The sequence below is a fragment of the Pecten maximus genome, chromosome 6, assembly GCF_902652985.1.
Source record: "Pecten maximus chromosome 6, xPecMax1.1, whole genome shotgun sequence".
Lineage (NCBI taxonomy): Eukaryota > Metazoa > Mollusca > Bivalvia > Pectinida > Pectinidae > Pecten > Pecten maximus.
Window position 1 is genome coordinate 7,619,908 of NC_047020.1, and position 21,936 is coordinate 7,641,843.

The following is a 21,936-nucleotide window of genomic DNA, read 5'->3' on the forward strand; positions in this document are numbered from 1 at the left end:
AAATGTATGTACAAATAAGCATTTACAAACTAATCAATTATTCAAAACAGCTATATTTATATAATACTGGAACTCCGGGGAACAAAATCAGGACAGCTGATGCCTTGGCCATTATAGCAAGTAAAAGCTATACTGATTCCCAAGTTATCTTGGGATAAGAAAAAAATTTGATTGGAACATAACTATACAGCTAGTACATGTCCTAGTAACTATTAAAACTGATAATTTCAGATCTTACAGCCAGTGTCAGCCCTGTTAATCATTAGAACTGTGATAATTTCAGACCTTACAGCCAGTGTCAGCCCTGTTAATCATTAAAACTGTGATAATTTCAGACCTTACAGCCAGTGTCAGCCCTGTTAATCATTAGAACTGTGATAATTTCAGATCTTACAGCCAGTGTGAGCCCTGTTAATCTTTAGAACTGTGATAATTTCAGACCTTACAGCCAGTGTCAGCCCTGTTAATCATTAGAACTGTGATAATTTCAGACCTTACAGCCAGTGTCAGCCCTGTTAATCATTAGAGCTGTGATAATTTCAGACCTTACAGCCAGTGTCAGCCTTGTTAATCATTAGAACTGTGATAATTTCAGACCTTACAGCCAGTGTCAGCCCTGTTAATCATTAGAACTGTGATAATTTCAGATCTTACAGCCAGTGTCAGCCCTGTTAATCATTAGAGCTGTGATAATTTCAGACCTTACAGCCAGTGTCAGCCCTGTTTATCATTAGAGCTGTGATAATTTCAGACCTTACAGCCAGTGTCAGCCCTGTTAATCATTAGAACTGTGATAATTTCAGACCTTACAGCCAGTGTCAGCCCTGTTAATCATTAGAGCTGTGATAATTTCAGACCTTACAGCAAGTGTCAGCCCTGTTAATCATTAGAACTGTGATAATTTCAGACCTTACAGCCAGTGTAAGCCCTGTTAATCATTAGAACTGTGATAATTTCAGACCTTACAGCCAGTGTCAGCCCTGTTAATCATTAGAACTGTGATAATTTCAGATCTTACAGCCAGTGTCAGCCCTGTTAATCACCAGAACTGTGATAATTTCAGACCTTACAGCCAGTGTCAGCCCTGTTAATCACCAGAACTGTGATAATTACAGCCAGTGTCAGCCCTGTTAATCATTAGAACTGTGATAATTACAGCCAGTGTCAGCCCTGTTAATCATTAAAACTGTGATAATTTCAGATCTTACAGCCAGTGTCAGCCCTGTTAATCATTAGAACTGTGATAATTTCAGACCTTACAGCCAGTGTAAGCCCTGTTAATCATTAGAACTGTGATAATTTCAGATCTTACAGCCAGTGTCAGCCCTGTTAATCACAGAACTGTGATAATTTCAGATCTTACAGCCAGTGTCAGCCCTGTTAATCACCAGAACTGTGATAATTTCAGATCTTACAGCCAGTGTCAGCCCTGTTAATCATTAGAACTGTGATAATTACAGCCAGTGTCAGCCCTGTTAATCATTAGAACTGTGATAATTTCAGATCTTACAGCCAGTGTCAGCCCTGTTAATCACCAGAACTGTGATAATTTCAGACCTTACAGCCAGTTTAAGCCCTGTTAATCATTAGAACTGTGATAATTTCAGACCTTACAGCCAGTGTCAGCCCTGTTAATCACCAGAACTGTGATAATTTCAGATCGTACAGCCAGTGTCAGCCCTGTTAATCATTAGAACTGTGATAATTTCAGACCTTACAGCCAGTGTCAGCCCTGTTAATCATTAGAGCTGTGATAATTTCAGACCTTACAGCCAGTGTCAGCCTTGTTAATTATTAGAACTGTGATAATTTCAGACCTTACAGCCAGTGTCAGCCCTGTTAATCATTAGAGCTGTGATAATTTCAGACCTTACAGCCAGTGTCAGCCTTGTTAATTATTAGAACTGTGATAATTTCAGATCTTACAGCCAGTGTCAGCCCTGTTAATCATTAGAACTGTGATAATTTCAGACCTTACAGCAAGTGTCAGCCCTGTTATTAAAAATGTATAATTTATGGACAATTTACCTCACGTGAACCATTACATCAGACAGTTACCTAACACCTATACATGGCATACTCTGTTTACATCAGCTTAGATGAGATTTCTAATTAATAATACATATATGAATTATTGAATTATCCCGTAGGCCACTAATCTTACTTTACATGTCTGGTAAATTGTATGGCAAGTGACCAGCCTTTATACAGGATTAAGTACGTTTACTTTAGCTTAGTAGCTGACACAGTCTGTCTCATAACTGGGCTAACATATTTAACTAAATGTTACTTTTGAAATTATAAATAAATCTATTTTTCTGCACATTCGTCCCTCTGTAATAATTGAAGGCAAATTAGAATATAATTTTGGCCTCATGAGTAATATATAAAAAAAAGATATATATATTAATTGTTATAACAACATTATACTATACTGTGATAATTTCAGACCTTACAGCCAGTGTCAGCCCTGTTAATCATTAGAACTGTGATAATTTCAGATCTTACAGCCAGTGTCAGCCCTGTTAATCATTAGAACTGTGATAATTTCAGACCTTACAGCCAGTGTCAGCCCTGTTAATCATTAGAACTGTGATAATTTCAGATCTTACAGCCAGTGTCAGCCCTGTTAATCACCAGAGCTGTGATAATTTCAGATCTTACAGCCAGTGTCAGCCCTGTTAATCATTAGAACTGTGATAATTTCAGATCTTACAGCCAGTGGCAGCCTTGGTTATTGTTGATGTACAGAATGACTTCCTTGATGGAAGTTTGTCACTAAGGAATTGTCCTGCTGGACAGGATGGAAATGGTGTGATTCCAGCAATCAACTCTGTACTGGACACAGTGACCTTCGACCTTGTGGTGTATACACGTGACTGGCACCCTGAGGATCACATATCCTTCATAGAAAATGTTGACAAACGACCACTACAAACAAACTCACATGTAAGTTTCTACAAACTTGCACTTTTGAGTAAGATCTTCTTTTTTTTGATATTGTCTGTTCTTTCCTTGCTTGGAAACCTTCAGGTATGCAGGGCAATTTTCGGAATATTTAAGTCAGTCATTCACTTATAACAAGTCAGGGATAGATTTGTTTATGTCTGCCTGTTTTTACATCTTCAATATTGATTTTTTCCATTTCTCAGGAAGCACTAGTTTGGATCTTGTATGTGATTTCTCCTTTGTACCTAACTGTGCATTTGTATTTTTGACTGATCAGAATGTAAGATGGCCGATTATAGGCATGAATCCTTGATTTTAACATTTAAAGAAGTGAAAAGAAGACAATGTCTCTTTAAGAGAATCAATGAGAATCATATGCTACCTAGCTTGTTTACTCTCGTACTTTATCTTTTTACTGTATCTAAGTTAAATGTATTCCATTCCCCCCACAGAAATCACAGGTACCTCCTAAAGTGCTGGACACAGTGGTGTTTGAGGGACCCCCTGTTACAGAGCAGAAACTGTGGCCTTCCCATTGTGTTCAGGGGTCATGGGGTGCAGAGATTCATCCAGATCTCAAAGTAAGCAGATATGTGTTGTGATTAAAATACTAATGTCAGGAGAAAGTTGACTATGTCAGACAATGACAGCAAATTTTAAAGAACTAGTTTGGAGCTAATTATGTGTCTGACTGTTCCAGTTTATTTATAAAAGCATGTAAGCATGTTCACTTTGAACAGTGTCAGTACAGTATCTTGGGACTTTGACCGATTTCCAGTTCCGCGCCCCCTAGCGGATTTTCTCCCCATGGTAAACAGTGTCAGTACAGTATCTTGGGACTTTGACCGATTTCCAGTTCCACGCCCCCTAGCGGATTTTCTCCCCATGGTAAACAGTGTCAGTACAGTATCTTGGGACTTTGACCGATTTCCAGTTCCGCGCCCCCTAGCGGATTTTCTCCCCATGGTAAACAGTGTCAGTACAGTATCTTGGGACTTTGACCGATTTCCAGTTCCGCACCCCCTAGCAGATTTTCTCCCCATGGTAAACAGTGTCAGTACAGTATCTTGGGACTTTGACCGATTTCCAGTTCCGCGCCCCCTAGCGGATTTTCTCCCAATGGTAAACAGTGTCAGTACAGTATCTTGTGACTTTGACCGATTTCCAGTTCCACGCCCCCTAGCTGATTTTCTCCCCATGGTAAACAGTGTCAGTACAGTATCTTGGGACTTTGACCGATTTCCAGTTCCACGCCCCCTAGCGGATTTTCTCCCCATGGTAAACAGTGTCAGTACAGTATCTTGGGACTTTGACCGATTTCCAGTTCCGCGCCCCCTAGCGGATTTTCTCCCCATGGTAAACAGTGTCAGCACAGTGTCTTGTGACTTTGACCGATTTCCAGTTCCGCGCCCCCTAGCAGATTTTCTCCCCATGGTAAACAGTGTCAGTACAGTATCTTGTGACTTTGACCGATTTCCAGTTCCGCGCCCCCTAGCGGATTTTCTCCCCATGGTAAACAGTGTCAGCACAGTGTCTTGGGACTTTGCACAAATTAAACATACATGAGCATACAGAGAGAGTGTAGGTAATTGTTACATCTCTGACTATCTGTACACACCATTTACATTACTAATATTTGGAGATTTCTATTGATGTGATGTCACATATTATGCAGTTTTGAGCTATTTAACATGGCATCAAAATGTAGAGAAATAGCTTATTATTATCAGGTTAAGTCAGACTCCAAGTGTTGGCAGTATAATGTAGTAAGACACCATTTTGTTGAGGTCAGACTCAAATTATGCAGGCCTCAGACCACAATTAATTTCCCTCTATGTTATACCAACGTAAAATGAAAATTGAAATATTTAAAAATTTTGTAAAAAATCTAATTTTAATATGATTATTTATAACTATTCAAGCTGAATAGTGAGCTGGAAAGTACCTCATGACCTGCATTTAAGAAAGATATTTCTGTTACCACCCCTCTATATTATGGGAAAATCCGGAAAATTACAAAATATCATTACTCCGGCCTTATAACTCCTTGTGTCCCACACACAAACAAACATGGAAATGGTGTCAAAACCAAATTCTCTCACTAGAATTGATATTGAACTACAAATATATGTTAAAATTATGCACATATCTGTAACAGCTAAGTCAGGAAAAAATATTTAGCAACAGTCCTAAAATTTCCATATACATTCGTGTACAACGACCTGGAAGTATAATTGTGGTCGGAGGCCTGTATTTATTGAGGATAATATAGACATGCTACCTAAGGGGAGGTAACTCTGAGAAACCAATATTGATTGAGGACGAAATATCATGACAGGGTTTTGTGTTTTGTCAATATATTTAAACACAAGGAATAGGTTGTTTATGGGTTAAATATTGATGATACATTTATGGTGTTAAACATTTGTACTGACTGGTACCAGGAATCAGACAGATTTATGTGGGAGGACGATGTTTTTATCATATGACCAATCTACCCCGTATATTAAATTCAATGTACAGTTTCTATTACTTCGCATCACTGAAGTGCAGTATGCAAATTAAATTATATTTCAAAACAGAGTAATTTTCATTGTCATATCATGTAATTGTGTGATACATCAAGTTGGAACTTCTAATGGATGGAGTTTCTAAAGTGAATTACAGTGTAGGTCAAAGAAAATAAAAAGCCATTCCACTTTTAATTAAAATGTTATCAAGGCTGCAACTGGAATATTTCTTTTTATGCCTATGAATCCCAAAATATTATAGAAATACTGTCTGTGTTATATACAGGATTGCTTCCCTTAATTTCAGTTTGTGGAAGGAGGGGTTATTGTAAACAAAGGAATGCGGTCAGATGTGGACAGTTACTCTGCTTTCTGGGACAACAACAAACTAGCTGAAACAGATCTAGTCCGAATCCTGTCCAAACATAAAGTTACGGATGTATATTTGTGTGGTGTAGCATATGATGTATGTGTAGGTAAGTGAAATTGAAGAAGATTGCTATTTTTGTCTGGAGTTGTCAAATGGTTGGCATTTCAAATTATTTTGTGTCAGTCCATCAGTCTGTCAAGTAAATAATGCTTGTTTCTGCTAAACTCTCAAGAAATTCTTTTGGGATCTTTTTGATACCTTAGGGACCAGTGAACACTTATTGAATCTGATCAGATATTCAACACTGTCCTCCATTTAAGATTTTGACCTTGGGACTTTATGGACATGTCAAATCCTTACTGTGTGTGTCATTATAAACATGATAGGATATAGATGACCAACCACTGGTACCACAGAGTTTTATAGTTTTGGTTTACTACTGATTGAGGAAACAATTAAGGATGCCTCCTTTATAACACTTGAGGCCTGTCTTTCTGTGTCTCCTTCTTTCTATAGTTGTGAGGCCTGTCTGTCTGTCTGTCCTTCCTTCTATAGTTGTGAGGCCTGTCTTTCTGTCTGTCCTTCCTTCTTTAGTTGTGAGGCCTGTCTTTCTGTCTGTCCTTCATTCTATAGTTGTGAGGCCTGTCTTTCTGTGTCTCCTTCTTTCTATAGTTGTGAGGTCTGTCTTTCTATCTCTCCTTCCTTCTATAGTTGTGAGGCCTGTCTTTCTGTCTGTCCTTCCTTCTATAGTTGTGAGGCCTGTCTTTCTGTCTCTCATTCCTTCTATAGTTGTGAGGCCTAGGCCTGTATTTGTGTCTCCTTCCTTCTATAGTTGTGAGGCCTGTCTGCCTGTCTGTCCTTCCTTCTATAGTTGTGAGGCCTTTCTTTCTGTCTCTCCTTCCTGCTATAGTTGTGAGGTCTGTCTTTCTATCTCTCCTTCCTTCTATAGTTGTGAGGTCTGTCTTTCTGTCTGTCCTTCCTTCTATAGTTGTGAGGCCTTTCTTTCTGTCTCTCCTTCCTGCTATAGTTGTGAGGTCTGTCTTTCTATCTCTCCTTCCTTCTATAGTTGTGAGGTATGTCTTTCTGTCTGTCCTTCCTTCTATAGTTGTGAGGCCTTTCTTTCTGTCTCTCCTTCCTGCTATAGTTGTGAGGTCTGTCTTTCTATCTCTCCTTCCTTCTATAGTTGTGAGGTCTGTCTTTCTGTCTCTCATTCCTTCTATAGTTGTGAGGTCTGTCTTTCTGTCTGTCCTTCCTTCTATAGTTGTGAGGCCTGTCTTTCTGTCTGTCCTTCCTTCTATAGTTGTGAGGTCTGTCTTTCTGTCTGTCCTTCCTTCTATAGTTGTGAGGACTGTCTGTCTGTCCTTCCTTCTATGGTTGTGAGGCCTGCCTGTCTGTCTGTCTGTCCTTCCTTCTATAGTTGTGAGGCCTGTCTTTCTGTCTCTCCTTCCTTCTATAGTTGTGAGGCCTGTCTTTCTGTCTCTCATTCCTTCTATAGTTGTGAGGTCTGTCTGTCCTTCCTTCTATAGTTGTGAGGTCTGTCTGTCCTTCCTTCTATAGTTGTGAGGTCTGTCTGTCCTTCCTTCTATAGTTGTGAGGTCTGTCTGTCCTTCCTTCTATAGTTGTGAGGCCTGTCTTTCTGTCTCTCCTTCCTTCTATAGTTTTCCCAGCATTGACAACCGCAGGATGGCTGTCCTCATAGTACCTCACGTGTTGCAAAATATTTACCGCTAAACTTTGACTATAATTCTGTGCTGCATTTAGGATTTTGTTTAGAGAGTTTACAACAAGCTAAATACAGTTCATCCTCGTTATCTTCAAGTTAGTGGGCTTTTGGAAAAACTTAAAGTTTTCACAATATTTGTGGTAATCAGCTATATTTCATATAGAATTATTACTGTTTTGACTGAAATATATTACTTCAAAGTAGGGTCTTAGAGTTATCAAAGTTCCAGATAAATTTGACTGTTAAAAGTCTAGGATCTACCAAAGATGATATCCAAGATTTATATTATAGGTATGTAATACCCTTGTGTTGTGTTACAGGTTCAACAGGAGTACATGCCCTTGAACACGGATACAGGACAATTCTTATAGAGGACGCTGCTCGTGGGGTCAACCTAGACGACATCAGTAATATGAGGAAAAATCTACAGGAGAAGGGGGCAGTTATTACCAACTCATCAAAGGTAAATGGACCATATATATACACAGGATCAGAATTAGAATTCAAGGTCATATACATCAGAGTTCAAGGTCATATGCATAAACACAGGATCAGAGTTCAAGGTCAAGTACTTTAACTCTGGATCAGAGTTCAAGGTCATATACATAAACTCCAGATTAGACTTCAAGGTCATATACATCATCCCAGGATCAACGTTCAAGCACATATATGTGTACATGTATATGCATAGGGGAAGAGCAAGTGGGGGCGAGAGTTTTCCTATTTTAGAAAGTGTACATCTTGTGAACAATAAATATTTGTAGCCAAGTATCTATCATTCATCAATTTACATCTAGGTGAAGGATCTGGTAGAAAGCGTCGACAGGCAGGTTGCTCTTGGATACCAGACAGCAAAAAATGTTGCCCTGGCTCGACGCATGGTCAAGGAAGGAATGGTGAAGACTAAAGAATGACAGATCTTCTGATGCTTGTCCATCATCTTCCATTGTCCATTTGCCATTGTGTGAAGTTATTTGTGATTTTCCATGATTTATCAAATTATTTTTTGGTAGGCTTGTCCTAAATGTCCAAGGATCAAAATGACACAACAAGAGATTGATAGCTTATAATGCAACATGGTTTGCAGTTAGAAAAAAATCTCTTTAGTTAATGTTATAAAATACATTTTTGTATATGAGTCCTATATACTGTTATAAAACTGTATGTATAGGTTTTGACATATAACTTAACAATGTGGAGGGAAATGTTTGTTAGGATGAAGGTTGTTGTTGACGTTCCAGGTTTGATTTCAGGTGTTGTTGAGTAAACACCTGGCAATATAATGATATATATATTTACAAGGAAAACACAAGTCAAAGCATTCCATTTCAAGGCATATGTGATATCACAAATTCAGACAAAAGTCATATTTCAGAGATTCTATTTTAAATATTCCTACATTTAACTTCATTGATTCCTGCGATATGTGAGTATAGTCTAACGTTGATGATAATCCTATATCTCACATTAGTTTAGAATCTCTGTATCAGGGGAGACAATTCTATATCAATATTAGACAGAAATTGCTACAAGGGAGATAACTCTGTCAACCTCAAAGGAATTATCTTTTAGACTATTCCTATCACTAATCGGTTCCTAGTCCTATATTGTGATATAAATGCTACACACCCATCTTACTAACTAGTATTACTAAACTTTGCGATAATGTTTACATCATTTACTATATTGGATCCTTTTAATAGTTTATATATCTTTGTATAAAGACAAACTTTAGATAAAATATCTAAGTATTGATGAAAGCTATTTTTATATCCACAGTTACCAAACATATGTATGAACAACTTGTCCAGTTCTGTATCAGATAGAGTTATCATCCTTCCATTTGGATAAACCTCTATTTTTCTACCAAGGAATGTGAAGTACTTGTTGTGATCAGATGGGATAACATTTAATTTTATACATAGGCTTTACCTTTGGGAACAGGATACAATTGGTGTTTTAGCCGATGTTTCATCTAGATATTAACGTCTTGTGAAATGAAGGCAAAACATCTCAAGTCAGGTGAATAAATTATGTTTCTGAGGTGTTTTTAGGGATTAAAACCAGTGTTTCATATATCAACACTGTTAACGTTATATACACATGTACATGTATGTGATGTGTAAAGTGATAGTGACAGTAGGGATGTGTACATATATACCTGATCACAGATAAAACTAATCCGACATAGTCCTTTGTATTGTCATTAGCCAAAATAGATTAACAAAATGAGTATAAATTGAAGTTAGTGAAAGAATTACTGTTATAAACTGCTTTACTCAAATAGTATTATAACTGCAATGCTAACTATACTAACGGTCGAAGAACTGGTATGAAACATGACGTCTTAAGTCCACCACAAACAAACATCATTGTAATATCCACAGTCTTCATAAAGAAAACAGATTCCAATTTGGTTTTAAAGAGTTACTGTCAAAAAGAGGTAGTGATCTGACTTATAAACTATATTATACTATATCATAAACAATTAATCTGATGATTAAGTTTTTGCAATACCTTTATATCGCAATCAACTGAAAGATTAAAAAAGTGTCCATACAATGATCCTTATAATGAAACAGATTACAGTTAGGTAAGTTATCATACCGCTGGTAATCCAGTAGTTAGGTAAGTTATATCACTGGTAATCCAGTAGTTAGGTAAGTTATCATATCACTGGTAATCCAGTAGTTAGGTAAGTTATCATATCACTGGTAATCCAGTAGTCAGGTAAGTTATCATATCACTGGTAATCCAGTAGTTAGGTAAGTTATCATATCACTGGTAATCTAGTAGTCAGGTAAGTTATATCACTGGTAATCCAGTAGTTAGGTAAGTTATCATATCACTGGTAATCCAGTAGTTAGGTAAGTTATCATATCACTGGTAATCCAGTAGTTAGGTAAGTTATCATGTCACTGGTAATCCAGTAGTCAGGTAAGTTATATCACTGGTAATCCAGTAGTCAGGTAAGTTATCATATCACTGGTAATCCAGTAATTATCTATTGCCTGGACACCTGTATAAACATCGAGTGAGATCTAACTACCCTGAAGTGTGACCCAGCCAGGTGGAATTGATTACCTCCACGTACTATAATGGTACCTTGTCTAAAATATGAGTTGTCAGTTTACGTGATCACTGAGGTTTCTGGTATGTATAAAGCCATGTGGTATTCATGTTAAAGGGATATAACATCTGCTAATGTCTGATATTATAATTTAGGATTTTAATGTTCGTGTGCTTAATTTGTCGCAAATATAGTGAAAATTGCATGCATGAGATAACCCTGTTATATGATACATGGTGTATAAATAGGGATGGGATTAAACAAAGGTAGGAACTAGCTGAATGATGGAAACACACTGGTCAAATACATCGTACACATGCTAGTTTGTTTGTTAGCTAGGTTTATCATCCTGTGAACAGCATGGCCATTTAGAGTTGGGGTCTCTTTGTAGTAGTTTGTGACTACTTCACTGAACATTATACGAGAGGCTTGCCACATGTCATTCAGAGTAATTAGGGTAAAGTGTCTTGCCCAAGGACACAACTATGATAGACCAGCCCGTTTCTCAGCTTCCTGAGAAACGCAAACTGACACAGGTTACGGGAGCAAGTTCTTGGCCCCTTGATCGACTTACAATAACTTTGGCTCCTTTTGGGTCCAGACATTTTGAAATCTAAATGTTAGCTCTGTGAACATGTGGTACAATTTTGTGCCTAATATTAAACTTCAATATCAAACTTTTCAACTCTGCTGAAAATTTAGATAATTCAACAAAATGATAAGGTGATATCCAATTCCTTTATTCATAGTTTGGTTTGTGGATGCTGCAATTATAGGGACTGGATTTATTTACCTAGTGAGAGACAAAAAATCTACTGGTCTGTCGGGATAGCTTGTTAAAAACCCTATTGGTCCACCAGAAAAACTACTACAGTGGACCAATGGCTAATTCCACCCATGTATAAACATCTTCCATTTAACATCACAATACATGTATGTAGTTATATTCTAATCAAATATATTTAGGGGAAAATTTCAAAACACAAACAGATTGACTCTTAAGTTTACAGGGTAACCCTAAGGACTGGTGATCGAATCCTGACTCCTAAGTTTACAGGGTAACCCTAAGGACTGGTGATGGAATCCTGACTCCTAAGTGTACAGGGTAACCCTAAGGACTGGTGATCGAATCCTGACTCCTAAGTGTACAGGGTAACCCTAAGGACTGGTGATCGAATCCTGACTCCCTAAGTGTACAGGGTAACCCTAAGGACTGGTGAACGAATCCTTTGTTACATCTAGAGATCTGATCAAATACCAAAAGTTGTCTGTAGGATTTACTTCATTATCCAGTATGTTTTTTTTAGAAAAGCCATATAATTTCTTCATGAATGTTAACATTACCATCACATTATTTTGATAAATATTTCCAACACAAAAGAGATTTTCATATTTTAAACTATTGAATTAAATTCTTCAAGTTTAATGTACTCAATGACTGAATAAGGTTGAGACTTTTCCTGCAAATATAGAAAAACAATGAACATTGTGTAGAATATGATTCTCCAGAACTGATATTTTATGATTGATATGATGCACTCACGTTCTCCCCAGGCTGTTGTGGGCAACTTGTGGCACCCCTGTATAATATCTGATAGCGACCCCTAATACTAGCTCTCCTAGTAGGGGGTCAGGATTTACCCTGTATCTGGTAGGGGTTAAGATTTACCCTGTATCTGGTAGGGGTTAGGATTAACCCTACATCTGGTAGGGGTTAAGATTTACCCTGTGTCAAGTCTTCTACAGATGAATATAATTCCTTCATCTGTTGAACAGCTGTCTGTGGAGAACACCGTGTTTAGACACTTACCTCAGTTTGTAGATATCTTAATTTTTTTATCTTTTTTTTTCAATGTAAATAATAATTTGTTAGTACATAGTATGAACAGTATGTTGGGTCAGTATTCTGTGATTATTAAATCTTTTTCACAAGTCCATCCTAGATATGGCTGTGACTTACTCCGTACAGTGTAATCTTTGTGGCTGTGACATACTCTGTACAGTGTAATCTTTGTGGCTGTGATATACTCTGTACAGTGTAATCTTTGTGGCAGTGACATACTCTGTACAGTGTAATCTTTGTGGCAGTGACATACTCTGTACAGTGTAATCTTTGTGGCTGTGATATACTCTGTACAGTGTAATCTTTGTGGCAGTGACATACTCTGTACAGTGTAATCTTTGTGGCAGTGACATACTCTGTACAGTGTAATCTTTGTGGCAGAGTGACATCTCTGTACAGTGTAATCTTTGTGGCTGTGATATACTCTGTACAGTGTAATCTTTGTGGCAGAGTGACATGCTCTGTACAGTGTAATGTTATACTGCTGTAAACGTGTGAGTGTGTTTATTTTGTATATTAGTTATACCATTCCTCTTACTTCTGTCTAGTCCATTTTTCTTTGAAGACAGGTTTTCAGCCATAATGAATATTCAACAGAATTCCTCACACCGTATTATATACCTCCTGTGAAAATGATGTTAGGAATGGTCAGTCATGGTTGACTGTACCTGGTCAGTTTGGTGATTTTTCTAGTCTACACATCAGGCACCTTACCTATATCCACCTTTGTATGTGTGATCAAAAAGCTGTTTCCATTCCTTTTTGTAGGGTTACAGCCCTTTACTCAGCAGAACAAAGCCTTCTCCAGATCAGATTTCTTTCTATTTTCCAGAAATGACATGATCATGATGAAGTGGAGTACCTATGACATATACATGTATGTGGCTTTCAAACTGGAGACACAGATGGTCAGTCATTGAGTGACTTAACTTTTATACCACTTAGATGGTCTTTCATTGAGTGACTTAACTTTCATACCACTTAGATGGTCCTGTCATTGAGTGACTTAACTTTGATATCACTTAGATGGTCTGTCATTGAGTGACTTAACTTTCATGCCACTTAGATGGTCTGTCATTGAGTGACCTTTTTGATACCACTTGGATGGTCCTGTCATTGAGTGACTTAACTTTGATATCATTTAGATGGTCTGTCATTGAGTGACCTTTTATACGATTTAGATGGTCCTGTCATTGAGTGACTTAACTTTGATATCACTTAGATGGTCCTGTCATTGAGTGACTTAACTTTCATGCCACTTAGATGGTCCTGTCATTGAGTGACTTAACTTTGTCTCATTTATAGCTACTCAACACGTAACCTAGTTTGTGTTTTCCTGTTGGTTCCATATTACTGATTGGGAGACATATAATTTTAGCCATGTCCGTCCTGTTTCATCATCTTTTTTCTGTCATTTGATCCTGATGCATTGTCATCGATCTTCAAAACTTCAAATATTTCACTTAACTTTAGTGAAGTACATCTTATCAAGTCATAAGTCAGATTTACTTTATAAAAGTGGAATACTTCTTATCAAGTCATGAGTCAGATTTATTTTATAAAAGTAAAGTACTTCTTATCAAGTCATAAGTCAGGTTGGAAGGTCATCACACATAATGTCATCAAAGCTAATGTCATTGTAGCTAATGTCATCACAGTTAATGTCATCACAGCTAATGTCATAAAGACTAATGTCATGACAGCTAATGTCATCACGGCTAATGTCATCACGGCTAATGTCATCAAGGCTAATGTCAATACAGCTAATATCATCACAGTTAATGTCATAATGTCGTGACAGCTAATGTCATAATAGCTAATGTCATGACAGCTAATGTCATAATAGCTAATGTCATCACAGCTAATGTCATAGCTAATGTCATAATGTCATCACAGCTAATGTCATTATGTCATGACAGCTTATGTCATCGCGGCTAATGTCATCTCTATGTTTGGCTATAATTGACTATTTGTTGATGGAATGTGAAACAATACAAAGCAAAAGAATAATTTCTATTTTTAGAAAATCAGTCTACGGGGTATTCCATTGTCAATTTCCAGTGACCTCATTTCTGAAGACATTTTAATTTCAACTTTATACAAAAGCCAGAAATGAAAAATAGATGCGGTGGTATTTCACAGTTGCAGTCAAGGCCAGACTTGCTGCTACTAAGTAATCAAAGGAGCAAATCTTATGGATTTTGATCACTCTGTCAGAGGATGAGTTCATCTTTAATGGTGCCACATGCAAAGACACTGTTGATAAACAATAAAAGTATTTTTACATGGCCCCAGGGATGTGTATTACAGACATACTCTTTAGTCTCTTATTGATTTTACCATCATTTGGATACTGTCCTCATTGTGACCAGGTTTAATGTTTCCTGTCCTCCAATGATTTGTTTTAATAATGTTGATGATATGTTTTCTTATCTATAAAATAATACTAATATCAATTAATATTGACTGAGTTGAGTGAAGCATTTGCAGATTTGTGAATTTTTTGTTACATGATATGCAAAATTTCATATGGGAAGATTTTTAATATCTGACTGTCTTTATCGTCACCACTCAAACACATGCTACCTAACTGTGGTATGTAGACTTAAGGATGTATGCTACCTTACTGTAACATGGAGACGTATGCTACCTTACTGTAACATGGAGACTTAAGGCTGTATGCTACTTTACTGTGGTATGTAGACTTAAGGATGTATGCTTCTTTACTGTGATATGTAGACTTAAGGCTGTATGCTACATTACTTGGACATGGAAACTTAAGGCTGTATGCTGCTTTACTGTGGCATGGAGACTTAAGGCTGTATGCTGCCTTACTGTGGCATGGAGACTTAAGGCTGTATGCTACTTTACTGTGACATGGAGACTTAAGGCTGTATGCTACATTACTGTGACATGGAAACTTAAGGCTGTATGCTGCTTTACTGTGGCATGGAGACTTAAGGCTGTATGCTGCCTTACTGTGGCATGGAGACTTAAGGCTGTATGCTACTTACTGTGACATGGAGACTTAAGGCTGTATGCTGCCTTACTGTGACATGGAGACTTAAGGCTGTATGCTACCTTACTGTGGCATGGAGACTTAAGGCTGTATGCTACCTTACTGTGGCATGGAGACTTAAGGATGTATGTTGCCTTAATGTGGTATGTAGACTTAAGGCTGTATGCTACTTTACAGTGGTATGTAGACTTAAGGATGTATGCTTCTTTACTGTGACATGGAGAATTAAGGCTGTATGCTACTTTACTTTGACATGGAGACTTAAGGCTGTATGCTGCCTTACTGTGAGATGGAGACTTAAGGCTGTATGCTACCTTACTGTGACATGGAGACTTAAGGATCTATGCTACCCAACTGTGACATGGTGACTTAAGGATCTATGCTATCTTAATATTAATGGGCTTTTCCTTCACCGCACTGACATTTAAGGGTATTAGTAACACTGTTTTGCTATCATATTGTACATGCATACATTTTCTTTCAAAAACAGCTCACACCGATCCATCAGATATGAAATTATCTCATAAGAGTGGTAATTTTGAAGTTTTTTGGTCAAAATTAATCCATGTATGATAAACACATACCCGGTAATCACAAATTCTTGTGATTTCTAAAGTTACTATTTATATCATCATACTCATTATCAAGCAATCATATGTTTATTATTTCATAGTTATCAACCATTTCCTCTGATATCGTTTATTTTAATATAACTATGTCATTACCATACCTCTTAGGGCCAATAAATTCCACTGTAGATATATCATAATAAAAGTTATTTCATATAAGCAGGATCTGTATGATGTTTGTAATATTCCAGTTTGAGTTATAATTAGCTTTATGGTTAGATAATTTTATAGTGGTTATGTCAAATATTAATCTATAAACAAAAATCTAAGCAGTAGACTGCTTTATACTGTACAGGATATACAACGTTTGTTTTGTTAAGGTCGTGTATGGCTTTGTCACCAACTGTTTTACTGTGAATAAAATATATTGACTCACACAGAATGTCTTGTTAATCTAATTTAACACACAATATCGGAAAGTTAGCCAAGTACAGTAAAACCTTATCATATTGCCACCATTTGTCCAGTAAAACCTTGTAATACTGCCACCATTTGTCCAGTAAAACCTTATCATATTGCCACCATTTGTCCAGTAAAACCTTATCAAGTTGCCACCATTTGTCCAGTAAAACCTTGTTATACTGCCATCATTTGTCCAGTAAAACCTTGTAATACTGCCATCATTTGTCCAGTAAAACCTTGTTATACTGCCATCATTTGTCCAGTAAAACCTTGTAATACTGCCATCATTTGTCCAGTAAAACCTTGTTATACTGCCACCATTGTACAGTAAAACCTTGTTATATTGCCACCATTTGTCCAGTAAAACCTTGTTATATTGCCACCATTTGTCCAGTAAAACCTTATCATATTGCCACCATTTGTCCAGTAAACCCTTGTTATACTGCCACCATTTGTCCAGTAAAACCTTGTTATACTGCCATCATTATACAGTAAAACCTTGTAATACTGCCACCATTTGTCCAGTAAAACCTTGTTATACTGCCATCATTTGTCCAGTAAGACCTTGTTATATACTGTCACTATTTGTCCAGTAAACTTTGCGAAAAGAAATGAGCTTGACTCATATTCATGGTGACAGGGATAAAATTTGTTAAAACCCTCCAACATATTCTTCTGATTAACTAAAGAGCCTGGAATAGTTTGGTTTGTTTTTGTTTAACGTCCTATTAACAGCCAGGGTCATTTAAGGACGTGCCAGGTTTTGGAGGTGGAGGAAAGCCGGAGTACCCGGAGAAAAACCACCGGCCTACGGTCAGCACCTGGTAACTGCCCCACGTAGGTTACTCGCAAACCAGAGGTGGAGGGCTAGTGATAAAATGTCGGGACACCTTAACCACTCGGCCACCGCGGCCCCCTGGAATAAAGATTTGGCTGGTATGACATAGATTCCTTGGATGACACCTGACAGAGTTTGCGAAAAGATATTCAAGGTCATAGGGGCCAAATACAATATTCTTTTTATTACCTGAAAGACAGAATAATCATCAAACAAGTGAATACCAGGTGAGTGGTACAGGCCCATTGGGCCTCGTATATAGAAATGTTGAATAATAAAAAAAATAATAAAATAAGGCACATATTTTAGATATGTAAACATAACCAGTTAACCCTACATATTACCTATACTAAAGTATCTATACAGCATTTGCAATTTTCATACAGCTGTGAAGGATAAGTAAACTTATTTTTGCTATGCTTTTTTAGACCTGTGAATACTATAGTAACCACTTCAAAAAACCTAAAAGATTGCAAAATATCAGGATTTTTTTTATATTGGACCCAAAATGACACAATTCCTACACAATTTGTTTTCTGAAACCTATTTGAAATTAAATATCTATCCTAAAGACAGAATTGATCTTGTTTTAACATATGTCATTATTAAGTTTTTTCCACAATCTTACCTTGTCTGTAAAGTACCGTTTTTTGCTGTAGTCAAAACTGGATTTCAGGTGTCTATATATAAACACACTTTTGGAAAATCTGGAAATTTATAATTGGAACTAATTAAAAAAAAATTTAAACAAATATGAAGCCTGTACATGTATATGCTCCTTTTTAATTAATATACCAATTATAGTACACATTTATTTTTTCATTTTTTATGCATATCATAATACAGGAGTTATTTACTTTAAAAATAAATCGCTCATGGTCTAAGGCTGTCCTACTGTAGTGTGCTACCTATTGCTGCTTTGTTGGATTCATTTTCAATAAATGTATCTAAACACCTAAACATGCCATAAAACAGCTGCCAACCTGTCATGTGTCCTGATTTGTATCCATAGTGTAATAGCTAGGAGGGAGAAATGAAAAATACCTGCACGTGCCGGGCTTCGAACTAACAACCTTTCGCTCTCAAGGCAAACATCCTACCACTAGGCTAAAGGGAAATTCCCACTAGTCTGAGCTAGTAAGGTGACCTTATACTCTCTACTTTACAAGAGAATAAATGTCCATTGTCACATTTATTTCTATTTTAAATGGTTTTTAATTTGTCTAAACAGTTTCAAATGTTTGCCTAGTTAGCAGTGTCTCATACGGGTAAGCTCAATCTCAGTAGATGATTTCTCTGTAAACCAACAGAGTAAACTAGAGCTGTCACCGAGGGGGTGACAAATATACCCCCCGCTTTTCCATGATTGGTTTGGATACTTTGTGAAGCTGCCTATTTATGGTACTATAACCAAATCAAACATGTTCTATGTTTAGGTAAGAACTAAGTGAATGCATAGCCGAACAAAATTGTGCTTGTTTTTAAAGAAAAAGGGGCATAACTCTAATGGAACTGGTAATTCGGCAAAATCTTTGCATAGAGCTAAGCCTTATAGGTTCCTCTAACTACATACCAAATTTTAGTAAAATCCATTGAAAACAAAGCAAATGCATAGCTGGACAAGCTACTAACAATTTTTTACATAAAGGGGCATAACTCTGTAAAAAGGTTTTTTTTCGGAAGAAGCCGTTACTGAAGACACAACTTCATGCCATTCTTCAACTTTGTATTAAGTTTCAAGAAAATCCATCAAAAACTAAGTGAATGCATAGCCGGACAAAATTATGACACTTTTTGTATGAAAAAGGGGCATAACTCTGTTAAAAAGGGCTAAATCGCAAAATCACTGCAGGGGACACAAGTTCATATGGTCTTCTAACTATATACCAAATTTGAATGAAATCCAAAAAGAAATGAGCGAATGCATAGCTGGACAAATTTTGTGACAGACGGACGGACGGACGGACGGACGGACAAGGTGATTCCAGTATACCCCCCCCCCTAACTTCGTTGCGGGGGGTATAAAAACTGTATGGTTAATGTCTATCATAAAATATTCACAGCATACAAACTAATAACTTGCTTATCATCTGAAAATATAAGTTCAAACAATGGAAGGTCATTTTGCTTTAAACTGGTAAAGATAAATGAAGAGATGACTCTATTAACTACAGATTGTTTTTCTGTGTGGAATGTTAATGTTGATTCATTGGCAGTTGTTACAGTTGAGTGTAAGCTAACCTTTACACCTAGTGCACTACGTTTAAACTGCAGGTAAACTAGTAGTGCACTACACCCTAAGAGGTGATGAACAGCAAAAACCCCCATACAGGTAATGGGCAGTACCCAAGGCTACCTGTGATTTTTACCTGTACTGTGCTATCTAGCAGTTATATTCAAAGAGTTATTAAAAAGGTTTTGGAAGTTTAGTTTGATGTTATATTTCAACCTTTCTATTCTTGTTAATTATACACTGTAACTAAGTTAAGACAGATTTACTTTATATATCCTTTAACTAAGTTAAAGTTTCATTTATCTTTTGGTACTTTATATTTTGTATTGATTATTTAATTCCAGTAATTTTGTTTTCATCACATGAAAGTATATAATAAAACATTTGAAAACAATTATCGTTACTTGAACATTTTCAATTTGATACTTTAATATATATTGTAGTTTAATTTCAGATTAAATTAAGCAGCATATTCATAATATCATTTTTGATGTGATATTTTGCTTATTAAAAACCTAATTCAGCCCATAATATATGTTGTACATTCTATGTGTATACATCCAATGCTTAAAGTCAGAAACCTGAACACATAAAGAAATTAATAAAAATTAAACATTGATTTAACATGTAAAGAAAGAGATTCTTTGAATGTTCTGGTAATAAAGTGATCATAACAGTTCTACATTTCAAAATTTTAAGTTTATAAAAGGTATATGTTATTTGTAATACCCCTTCCATCTTCCTTTACTGAACTAGTTGAAATTTCTGTACGTGTACCTGTGTGCAGTTATATGAAGATCTAACATATTGGATCTGATTCCAGGTACATGTATTAGTTACAGGTAACACAGAATGAGATAATGGCCTGAGGGAACAATTAGTGTCATTTTTGTTATGAAATACATATACAGGCAAACTTGGGGAGGGGGAGGGCAACAGTTTTAAGCTTTATATATAACACACATACATGTACTTGGAGCTGTACTTGTCATACAACACTTGAATTATACAACACTTGTATTTGTAATTTCATAATTTTCTTCTATAAAGTTACCTGCTAACAAATATATTATATACACATGTGGAACATGTGGACCTTAAGGCAAAGTGTTTTTTTACAGTTCACCCTAACCTGTTTTTTGCAATATTGTTTAAAAACAAAATTTTGGGATACATTAAGAAAATGATTAATTGTGCTTTACCTTAAAATGCATAACTGATGGGGATTTTACCTCTTCTTGTAATTAAAGAAAATCAGCATATAAACTATATTTATTGAATATCTATATTGTGAAGAAATGTGTTATAAAAATTAATTATTTTTTGACGATTCCCCCTAAAAAACCCTATAAATTTTTTTAAAACATCCACAGGTAGATATTATATATCAGTAGTGTTAGATGCTAATTACAGGTAGGTAAGGCAGAGGAGCCTGGCACAGCATGCTATAAATGGACCCCTGGGGAGGTAATTGGGGACTTGAAAAAACTATAGCCATAAATGAGAATATACGAAACTTCTGATTCTTAGTTTGTTGATTATGTACTACGAAATGATTTCATAGTTGAATTAACAGATATTAGTGAAGTAACAATACATTGAATTTGAAAATATTTTTGTCTGCTAAAATAATAAATATTAAAATATATGTACATATACAGTGTACTTGAGAAAAAATCTACAAACAGTCATCAAGGCCTAAGGTAGAATTAATCATTAATATAAAATGTATATTAATTACATCTAAAAAAAAAAAAAAAATGAAAAGCATCAAAATTTTGAAATCAGGAAGATAAACCTTAATTTTACACTATAATGAAATCTTTTTAAAAGATAAAAAAAACCACTACAAATCCAATTGACAGAGTTTTAATTCCTCTTGTGCAATATATCATATAAGAACCGCAGCCAATTTTATTTTGAGTAATATTAGATAAAATGTCATCAACATTTAAATATACCTGGTAAAGTCAGGATGACAGATATAAGGCAGTCAATTTACACAGGTCTGTATATGTAACTACAGGTATCTAACACAGGTGTCCAGTGGCACTGTCCATTACCTGTATAGGGGGATTTGTGGTCACACCTGACTGGACGTAGTGCACTACTAGTTTACCTGTAGCTTAAATGTAGTGCACTACTAGTTTAAACGTAGTGCACTAGGAGTGCACTAGGGTGTACAGATTAGCTTACACTCAACTGTATACGGTATCTGGTTTAGCTGATCAGTAGCTGTCAGTCAAATAGCTTTAACACTCTGCTGACTGTAGGAAATCAAGTTTTTGCATTGATTAATGCTTATAATATGAAAACTAATACAAAACTTCTACATATTTTTTAAACAAAG

General features: G+C 36.3%; 1 protein-coding gene across 1 annotated transcript in view; it reads left to right on the top strand.

Moving 5' to 3' along the window:
- The window catches only part of LOC117328858 (nicotinamidase-like), a 33,720-nt gene extending 18,554 nt beyond the window's left edge, over positions 1 to 15,166 (top strand). Inside the window, exons 4-8 of the mRNA XM_033886439.1 lie at positions 2,710 to 2,949; positions 3,402 to 3,530; positions 5,767 to 5,935; positions 7,873 to 8,015; positions 8,350 to 15,166. Coding sequence (XP_033742330.1) covers positions 2,710 to 2,949; positions 3,402 to 3,530; positions 5,767 to 5,935; positions 7,873 to 8,015; positions 8,350 to 8,466 — 798 coding nt within the window. The 3' untranslated portion in view covers positions 8,467 to 15,166. The remainder of the gene's footprint in view (positions 1 to 2,709; positions 2,950 to 3,401; positions 3,531 to 5,766; positions 5,936 to 7,872; positions 8,016 to 8,349) is intronic.
- Positions 15,167 to 21,936: the final 6,770 nt, after the last annotated feature.